Genomic DNA, 9,097 nt, shown 5'->3' with positions numbered 1-9,097 from the left:
CAGAAAAGGGTCTGGTGTGGGTGTGACTCATGCCGCTGTCTCCATCATCATCCACCCCCCCATATTTCTCTCCTCTTTTTGCATATATTTTTTTTTGTAAATATACTTTTTACTCCAGTGATTCTAAGTTCTGGTTCGGTAAGATTGGGTAAAAGTTGAATTTGATAAAAATCCATAATACGCAGCGTTGGAGGGGTAAAAACGACGTCGTTATAACCGTATTGTCCTTTTGCGGCAAGTGAGAGGCGCATGGCCCTCGATTCAATGGCTTCCTCTCTCCATGGGCCCCTCTGCCCCATTCAATTATAATCACACTAACATAAATCAAATACTTGTAACGATATAATACTATATACGCCATTTCAATAAAATACATCTAATTTGGTCTCCTTTTTGTTCCTTTATATGGTTGTTGCTGTTGTTACATGTGACGGAGTGCCAATAAATTTCTCCAAATATAAATTCATCTCCCAGCGTACGCCCTCTTAAACCCATAATTCCAATTCACAACCACGAAAACCTCCGACTCCGATCTGCTTCCCCGTTTCCTGGATCCGATTTCATACATTCACGGAAAAGCAAAGCAATCAATTCGCCTCGTTTTGAAATTTATGGCGGAAGGTCCGGCGTCTCCGGTCGACCCAGCGGCGGCGGTTATGCCCAAGGCGTCTCGAGATGCTGAGGCTCCGGTTTTACTGTCGGAATCGGTGGCGAAGGACGTGATGATCGCGTGGTTCCGCGGCGAGTTCGCCGCCGCCAACGCCATCATCGATGCTCTCTGCGGCCACCTCATACAGTCCTTCGGATCGGATTACGACGCCGTTATGGCGGCGATCCACCGACGCAGGCTCAACTGGATCCCGGTACTCCAGATGCAGAAGTACCACTCGATCGCCGAAGTGGCGGCGGAGCTGCAACAAGCGACGGCAAAGAGACTGGACAAACTCAGAGAGGCAGAGGAGAAGCTTTGCTTGGAAGACGACACGGAGAAAGTTCCCGAGAAAGCCATGGAAAGCGAAGAAATCGGCGGCGAGGTAGACGACGATTCTCCTAATAGCGACATTACAGATTCCGGTAAGCAAAGCATTACTCGGCTGGAATAATCTAAATATTTTTTATTATTACATTTAACTCTTTTGTGTATATCTGTGCAAAACTGGGGTGGAGTAATCTCTGTTGTTGGATCTGATGATTTCTAGATTGAAATTTGAGTTCCCCCTATAAAAATAAAAGTCGACCATAAATATTTTATTTGAGCCTTAATTACGATCAATTGATACAAGCGATTCTCCAGATTTCGGGGTTGGGAAAAAAATAAATGGGAATGTTTGGTAGGTGAGAAAAAGTTGGAGAAGAAAAGTACGGGCAAGAGTTGATGGGGAAATCCCCGAATTTCAGTTCCCAAGGATTCAATCAATCTGGAGTTGAATTTTCAAACGCTTAGCAGCAGCCGCAGACATTTTGCTATTAATAAGAAGAAAAAAACAGTACACATAATAATGTTAATAAGATTTCCTAAAAGTTCAGTTATGGTTGTGGAGAATTAAATATTTACAATATATAACATAGATGGAACAAGGAAAAAGACAAAAGGGAAGATGACAAAATTATAAAGAGGTGGTAGCCTACACATAGAGAGGTGTGCTTTGATGCATTCCGTCGTGATCTTACGACGCCTCTATTCTATGGGGTAACATGAAGAATAACCATACCACCTTTAGTTGACCTCGTTCCCTTTTCACTTATACTCTTGACTTTTGTGTTATGGTTTTGACCGACTCGGGTTGGTTGGCCCGCCTGTGTGTGTGTGTGTAGGATCTCGAGAAGAACGTCACAACGTGGAAGAGAATATGACAGTATGTTCGAACGCCGAGGGAGAATGCGAGTCACTACGTGCTTCACCCTTCAAGTTGACAAAGCGTTTTGCGGCCAAGGAACTTGTTAGAGGCCACAGGGTAAGCTCACTGTCACCCCTACAAGTGGGGGGTTTTCCTTTTCTCGGAGAATGAGCCTATAACATATGAGACTTTTGATAGTCCAGTGTAAAAAAAAATTGATGTTGCGGTATATGTATACACACACAATTATCCTCTTTTCTCTAACTGGAAAACGTAGCTGAAAACGAATACTATGCAGGGTTATACATGTTTTGAAATGGAATGGCCTTGCGATGGATGGATCCATCAAGGAGTTATTCAGAGCGGATGGTTCACTAATTGTTAGTAAATAGACTATTCCGTGGCTTTGCAGGTGAATGTCGTCAAAGGGTTAAAATTGTACGAAGATGTATTCAGTAGCACTGAACTCTCTAAACTATTGGATTTTGTGAATGAACTCCGAGAGGCTGGACGGAATCACGCACTGCCAGGTAAATCCCTTGCCTTAAATAACCTCCTCCATCTTGAACTGCTTTCCTTTCTACCTCACGCGAAGAGAAACATTTGTTGCAGGGGAGACATTTGTATTGTTCAACAAGAACACAAAGGGAAACAAAAGAGAGCTTATTCAGCTGGGAGTTCCGATTTTCGGACATGCAAAGGATGAGCACTCAGGTAACGCGTAGTTGATAGGTGTCGCCTCTTTGCATCAGTTTTCAAACACAAAACTGCCTCAACTGGCTACAGTTATCCAAATGCTGTGTCTGATTTACAATGTAAAAAAGCCCAGTTCTCAGTCATATCTGCACCATATTCGATACATTGGGCTGCTTTTATTTAAAAGTGTTTGATTGAGTTTGCAGTTAGCATAGAACCGATCCCTGCTCTTCTTCAAAGTATGATTGATCATCTTGTGGAATGGCGAGTTATTTCAGAATACAAACGTCCCAATGGCTGCGTGATCAACTTCTTTGACGAGGTACCTGTCTCTTCTCTTCCTTTCAATTGATATCTCATATGCTGGCTTTGTCAAGATTTACGGCTTGAAATACTGAAACGGTATTCACTGCAGGACGAGCACTCGCAGCCATTCCAAAAACCACCTCACGTGGATCAACCCATCTCCACTCTGGTCTTGTCCGAATCAACCATGGTGTTTGGGCACAGACTAGGTGTTGATAATGACGGTAACTTCAGAGGGCCACTGACATTGCCACTAAAAGAAGGGTAAGCACAAATACAATGTAGAAGAGGCCTTCTCTCCGGACAAGTGGCTGACCGATTTTTTATGCGGGAACTGGCAGGTCGCTGCTGGTAATGAGGGGAAACAGCGCGGAGATGGCGAGGCACGTCACCTGTCCATCACCCAACAAAAGAGTCTCCATCACTTTCTTCAAGCTCAAACCCGATTCCAACAATCTCCAACAGCCGCAGTCTCCGACGACCAACCATGATCTCGGCCTGGTAACACTCTGGCAACCAGGCACCCCAGCTCTTCCTCATCCGACGCCCAAACACTGCCCTGTGGTCAGACTGGCGCCAACAAAAGAGTCTCCATCACTTTCTTCAAGCTCAAACCCGATTCCAACAATCTCCAACAGCCGCAGTCTCCGACGACCAACCATGATCTCGGCCTGGTAACACTCTGGCAACCAGGCACCCCAGCTCTTCCTCATCCGACGCCCAACCACTGCCCTGTGGTCATACTGGCTCGGGCCCCCCCCGCCACGTTGAGCCCCAGGGGAGGAGTCGGAACTGGAACGGGAGTTTTCTTGCCGTGGACGGCACCTCCAAGAAAACCAGGGAAGCATCTCCCGCCGCGTGCACAGAGGCTGCGTCTTCTCAGTAACTGAGCGGGACCAGAGCAGAGCAAGATACTTTTGGTGTTTTTGGCTTTAGATTGGGTTTCCGTCGTGGTATACGTGTCTCTCCTTTGCCTTTTGTTTTTGTTTTATATATGATTTTTCTTCGATTGATATCTCTGAGATTAAAGATAGGGTAAACAGAGCACGCACATGTTCTTCTTCAATACAGAGGATCGCTGTGGATTGAGTTTTTGCTGTCTTTGGGGTATTCTAACCTCAGATACCAATGTATTGTATGGAGATTCTTCTGGGGGGAGAATCTGGGTTGCCTTCCAACTCCCAAAAGATGGAAAACTCACCAACGCCTACATTACAAAACGTGATTCAATTCATGCCCATAAATAAATAAATAAATAAAAGAAAGACACGGCAAAGATAACGCTAACAAATTTCCCGACTCTAGGAACCAGTCTGCAACATGCTTTCCTCGAGAAGGTCAGCACGCTACTCCAAGTTCAAATCTTTGTCCTGTCGTTCAAAGCCTCTAACCAAAGGCATAATAAAGCATTCTTCTTCACCCTTACCCTCCTCTTAATGGGAGGCAAAGGCCTCTTCTTCAAAGAAAACAAGTGTTGTTCTTTCTTACCTCTCAGCGTAATAATGTACTTGCCACTTGTCTTTTTAGACAAAGCCACCTCAATGTTAGTTTGGCTAAAAATCCATGTACCTGACATGATGATATGTTGTTTCGTACTCACACATGGAGCTACTGAAGAATAGAGAATCGTATGCTTTTTACCATCGTGAAATTCCTCTCTGCCCCATCATGAGATCCAACAGATTCCTACTCCTTTCCATCTACTTTTTTTTTTACTAACAAGTTTGTACTGTCTCAGATGTAGATTCATGATACCCATAGATGCTGAGAGAATGAAACCAAGAATCATAAACATCTACTTGAAGAACGGTGAATGTTCTCTTCAAAGCATTCATCCTACCATTTATAAACAGCCGAAACACCCCACAAATGAGCTTTAAAGCTTCATAAGTCGCACATGCTTCACCGTTCATTGAGTATCCATCCACCAAACAAAGCTACATCCCCGAAATAGGAAACACAGTACCAAAAAAAACCCACAAGTGTAGCTTGGGAAGGGTGGTACTCCTTCCATGGATCACCGCTGATGGGATATGACACTTGTTGAATCATTATCCTTCGATTGCTTGGAACCCTTCTCCGCAGGAGTGCCTGCCTTAATCCCAGGAGGAACCGTATCTTCCATTACCTTCGGGACTGTGAAATTGAAGTCTCCAAGGGGTGCGTCCTTGTATTCTGGGTTGGCCTCAAGAAATGCTGCAATTTCATTACGAGTCCTCAGCTTTTTCCCCGTCAGAGTTATGTAGTAGGCATCCATCTTGGAGTAATCTTTCCTAAGGACTAAACTCCTCCTGAAACCTTTAGGAGTTTTTGGTAAGCCAGGCTTGTCGATGACCCATGTCCGGGAGGAATCATAGTCGAGGTCTGCTGGGTCTTGACAGGATACACCCTTTTTCTTCTCACAGGAAAACGGGTCTTCTGGGATTCTACTTCTGATCTCCTCGTACTCTTCCTGGGTATCAATCTCTCTCCACTTGAGGCACTTTTCACATTGTGCAGCATATGTATCGATCGATCTCCCCAGAGCAGAGGCTTTTCGCTGCATAATATGAATATGGAATGGAATCCGTTATTTAGATAAGCTGCTTCTATTAGTCAAAACACACACATTCTATACATACAAAAAGTGTATATCGCATATGAGAGCTCTGAAAGTATATCGAGTCGCCCATCCCCAGCAAAACTTTAGGTTAACCACATGAGCCTTTTCTGTACTTGGAGTGAGAAAACATGCCTATGTAGAACAAGCTTTACCCAAATGAGAACAGAATGCAAACAAGCCAGGCTTAAAGAGAACCCAAACAAGGAGACAACAATGCAAGCAGATCAAACAGACAGTAAGAGCCAGCCCAAATGAGAATCAAAGAAACAGACTGACATGGGAAGAAAAACAAAAATCAAAGGCAGGGAAACTGTTGTCATATAATGAACAGCAAGAATATCATTACACGACCAGATATTTTGTAGCATTAACTTTCAGTATTGGAGAGAAAACCAACACACAACCTGTTTATCTAAATAGGAACAATGACCAAAAGAGTACAGCTTAAAATTTGCTAAAGTCGACCATAAAGAAAGACTGCAGAAATACTTCTAAATGTACAATTAAAGGACTAAGAAGAGGGAAAAACATCAGTATGCGCTGAAACAAGAACCAAATAAAGGACAATAAAGGTACGAAACAAATGTCAAAGAAGAAAATACGGCGCTATCTGCTGAAAAGGAAGAAAATCATTCCATGGCAGATCAATTTCTGAAATATTAGATCAAAGGGTCGGATGGAAGCATGCCATCATTTATTACAACAGTTTGCGACACTTACATAAGAAGATATGACGCATTCTTCCCTAGCAAAGATGAATGCCTTGTTTAATAGTACGACATATAACCATAACCATTCTGAACAGACCTCTTCCATAGTTCACAATCACAAGAATCCGGTTTCAGTACCAGTTTGTCTAATTAGTCCAATGTCTAGGCTACTGATCATACGGAAAAGGGGGCCATATTGACACAAACCCAAGCATTCAAAGCAAACCCTCGTTCTGGTTACACGATGAATTCGTATTTCCGCTAAAGATTCGTACTACAGTGACAGATAAATAAATTAACGACGCCTAAGCCCATTTCAAGTACCCCCAATGATAAAAAACGACAACAAACAAAGAAAAACCTAGAATCCAATCGAGTTGTCGACTCCTTTGCTTCCCCCACCATGCTATTAACTACAATAAAAGATCTAAGCACATCCGAATCTAGATCGAACTAATGCAAGCATGAAGATTTACATCATCTGAAGCATGGTATACAGTGTTCGGGTAATGGCGAGAGTAAGAGTCGGGAGATAAAAAAGACCGCCGAACAAAAAACAGAAAATCGCTGCCTTGATAAAGCAGCGAAGAATCAGAAAACATGCAGTGTTTGGTTTATTACCTTGGGGGTTGTTGTCGGTGTTCCTTCAATCTCCTCCTTCATCTCAGTTCCCAAGGGAGAGAAGCTCTTCCAGTTCCGGCAAAACTATTTTTTCTTCTGTTTTTAATGCGTTTAAGGAAAAAAAAACCCTCAAGATATTGGAAATTCTCGGCTGGTCTTTGTGATAACGTCACTGGCCGTGCGTTTGTAATCTTGTGACAGGCAAGTATTTCACTGACACGTCATCAAATAGGGTCCTTGTGTTGTGGACTTTGGGGCTTTCCCATGCGTTGCACGTGTTTCCACGCCCGGGCCCAACCTTTTATTACGCATATTAATATGGGCCGAACACTAGTCGTGGATGTATTGAATAGCCGTGGAACCCAGGCCCATTTTTATATTTATAGCGCTGAAGATCAAAATGATAATTTATAATAAATAAGGAAATTATAATAAAATTAGGAATGAAACACGTATAATCAAGGAATAGAAACGGAAAAAAAGTAAAATAACTAAAATGGATTATGGAAACTTTAGAAAAGGAAAACGAAAATATGGAATAGTAGTGATTAATAAATCGTTTTTGTGAAATAATAATATTAATAATGCACTCAATTTATATTACTAGGTAAAATTAATAATTACTTCGAGTCGTAGTGAAGAGAATCTACTCATCGCGTGAGGCAAAACGATCATAAAAAGGAAACAGACGAGGAGAAAGTGCTGCCGTTTTTTGTTTCGGTGGGTGACGGGGGAGGAATGAAAACGACACGCAACTTGGCATCTTTAGTGTTAAAATCCGCTCCAGCTCAGAAATCGGACCTAAAACGTCCTTCCGTTTCTAAACAAATACTAAACCTTCACCTAACGCGCAAGCGCGTTTCGTATCGCTCTTTATTTATTTCCCAATTACCAACTAACCGGACCCCAATTCTTCTTCTTTCACACTTTCGCTAATTAATACTATTCTTAAACCTCTTTAGTCTTTTAGTAATTATTTATTAAGCATGAAAAATCATTATCAAAATAGCACGAAAATTTGCCTTGTTTGATATTAACGTAAGTAAATCTCTGAAATTAGTTTGGGTCTCGGTTCAGGATATCCGGTTACCTAAAAAAAAAAATCCCATTACTCGGACCATATATTTCTTTTTTCTGAATATTTCAAATTCCATAAAAACAATGCATGCCCGATTTTTAGATATTGGGCATTTTTAATAAAACCATCAATCCACACAAAAGCAAGCCTATTTTCCTTTTGATATTTTATTTCAGGAGCAGTTGGACCCTTTTGTATGAAATATTTGGCAGATTCTTAACATCGAGACTCAAATCGAAATTAAATGGTTTTCTTTATTCATTAACATCCACATTAGGAACTCAATCTTCCGTGCGCCACGTGGCACGGACCCATTTCGAGTACCTAAACCCAGACCCCCTCCGAATCATCCAGAATTATATAATTAACCCCTACTTGTTAGGTTATTTTCTCCTTTTTTATATAAAAAATTCTAAAAAATGAAGTCCATCGGATTTGTACTTTGTAACAAGATTCAGAAGGCATCAATAATTACAACAAATCGGCTTTATAATCGTTAATGCCCATTTGACCCACGCCAAAGTCCAAGAAACTCTTCATGCAATCGGCCAAGACATGCCTCATTTCTCAAGCATGCTCAACCTAATCTCCCTCCTCCGCCGCCGCCTCCGTCGCCCTTCCAAACCCCGCATCACCGTCAGCCGCCGCAACCCTGACTCCGCCGCGACCTCCCCGGCTGCATCTCCACCGCACTACGGCAACGGCTCCTCCGCCGCGGCGGTTCACCCCAAACCCCACAGACCCATCCGCCTCGCCACCTTCAACGCCGCCTTGTTCTCCATGGCCCCCGCCGTCCGCACTCCGACCCGAGACCCCGAAGACGCTGAATTTACGGGCTTGCCACTCCGGTCAAAGTCAACTCTTGACCGCCCCAAGAGCATACTCAAGCAGTCTCCTCTTCATCCCACGAGCGATCATAATCTCTCGGCGAGGAGAGAGAGATTCGCCAGATCGAGGCTGAGGGTGTCGATCAATCTGCCGGACAACGAGATCAGCCGGCAGCTGAGTTTCCGGGGAGACGACCGAGACGCCGCCGGGAGAACGATGAATTCGCAGGTACGGTCGACGGTGTCTTTCTCCGGCGAGAGAGAGGGGAGCAGCAGGAGAACGGTCCTGGAAGTGCTGAGGGAGGTGGAAGCGGACGTGTTGGCACTGCAGGACGTGAAGGCGGACGAGGCCGACGAAATGCGGCCGCTGTCGGATCTGGCGGCGGCGCTCGGCATGGAACATCGACATTTACTTGGAA

At 43.6% G+C, this 9,097-nt stretch overlaps 3 protein-coding genes across 3 annotated transcripts in view; 2 read left to right on the top strand and 1 right to left on the bottom strand.

Moving 5' to 3' along the window:
- Positions 1–391: 391 nt before the first annotated feature.
- LOC104817542 lies at positions 392–3,941 on the top strand. The gene is made up of 8 exons (XM_019202947.1): positions 392–1,074; positions 1,816–1,955; positions 2,251–2,368; positions 2,451–2,552; positions 2,741–2,856; positions 2,950–3,104; positions 3,182–3,385; positions 3,424–3,941. The coding sequence occupies exons 1-8, from the start codon at positions 612–614 to the stop codon at positions 3,728–3,730; spliced, it is 1,605 nt and encodes a 534-aa protein (XP_019058492.1). The 5' UTR covers positions 392–611; the 3' UTR covers positions 3,731–3,941.
- Positions 3,942–4,639: 698 nt separating this feature from the next.
- On the bottom strand, positions 4,640–6,882 carry LOC104817541 (methyl-CpG-binding domain-containing protein 4). The gene is made up of 2 exons (XM_010546774.2): positions 6,774–6,882; positions 4,640–5,379 (listed from the first exon to the last, which is right to left on the bottom strand). The coding sequence occupies exons 1-2, from the start codon at positions 6,813–6,815 to the stop codon at positions 4,858–4,860; spliced, it is 564 nt and encodes a 187-aa protein (XP_010545076.1). The 5' UTR covers positions 6,816–6,882; the 3' UTR covers positions 4,640–4,857.
- A 1,355-nt stretch (positions 6,883–8,237) lies between these two features.
- The window catches only part of LOC104817622, a 2,668-nt gene continuing 1,808 nt past the window's right edge, over positions 8,238–9,097 (top strand). Inside the window, exon 1 of the mRNA XM_019202946.1 lies at positions 8,238–9,070. Within this exon, the coding sequence (XP_019058491.1) occupies positions 8,407–9,070 (664 nt within the window). The 5' untranslated portion in view covers positions 8,238–8,406. The remainder of the gene's footprint in view (positions 9,071–9,097) is intronic.

The sequence above is a fragment of the Tarenaya hassleriana genome, unplaced genomic scaffold, assembly GCF_000463585.1.
Source record: "Tarenaya hassleriana unplaced genomic scaffold, ASM46358v1 Cleome27, whole genome shotgun sequence".
NCBI classification, from domain to species: Eukaryota; Viridiplantae; Streptophyta; class Magnoliopsida; order Brassicales; family Cleomaceae; genus Tarenaya; species Tarenaya hassleriana.
Note: the sequence above shows the minus strand (reverse complement) of the source record. Positions and strands in the feature narration are given on the sequence as shown.

What these genes read in the sequence shown, in the direction of transcription:
- LOC104817542 (XM_019202947.1), top strand. Translation starts at nt 612, where the DNA reads ATGGCGGAAGGTCCGGCGTCTCCGGTCGACCCAGCGGCGGCGGTTATG. An exon ending in AACTTGTTAGAGGCCACAGG is followed by an intron (nt 1,956 to 2,250) that starts GTAAGCTCACTG and finishes GTGGCTTTGCAG; the next exon opens with GTGAATGTCGTCAAAGGGTT. An exon ending in TGCAAAGGATGAGCACTCAG is followed by an intron (nt 2,553 to 2,740) that starts GTAACGCGTAGT and finishes TTGAGTTTGCAG; the next exon opens with TTAGCATAGAACCGATCCCT.
- LOC104817541 (XM_010546774.2), bottom strand. Translation starts at nt 6,815, where the DNA reads ATGAAGGAGGAGATTGAAGGAACACCGACAACAACCCCCAAG. An exon ending in CACCGACAACAACCCCCAAG is followed by an intron (nt 5,380 to 6,773) that starts GTAATAAACCAA and finishes CATATTATGCAG; the next exon opens with CGAAAAGCCTCTGCTCTGGG.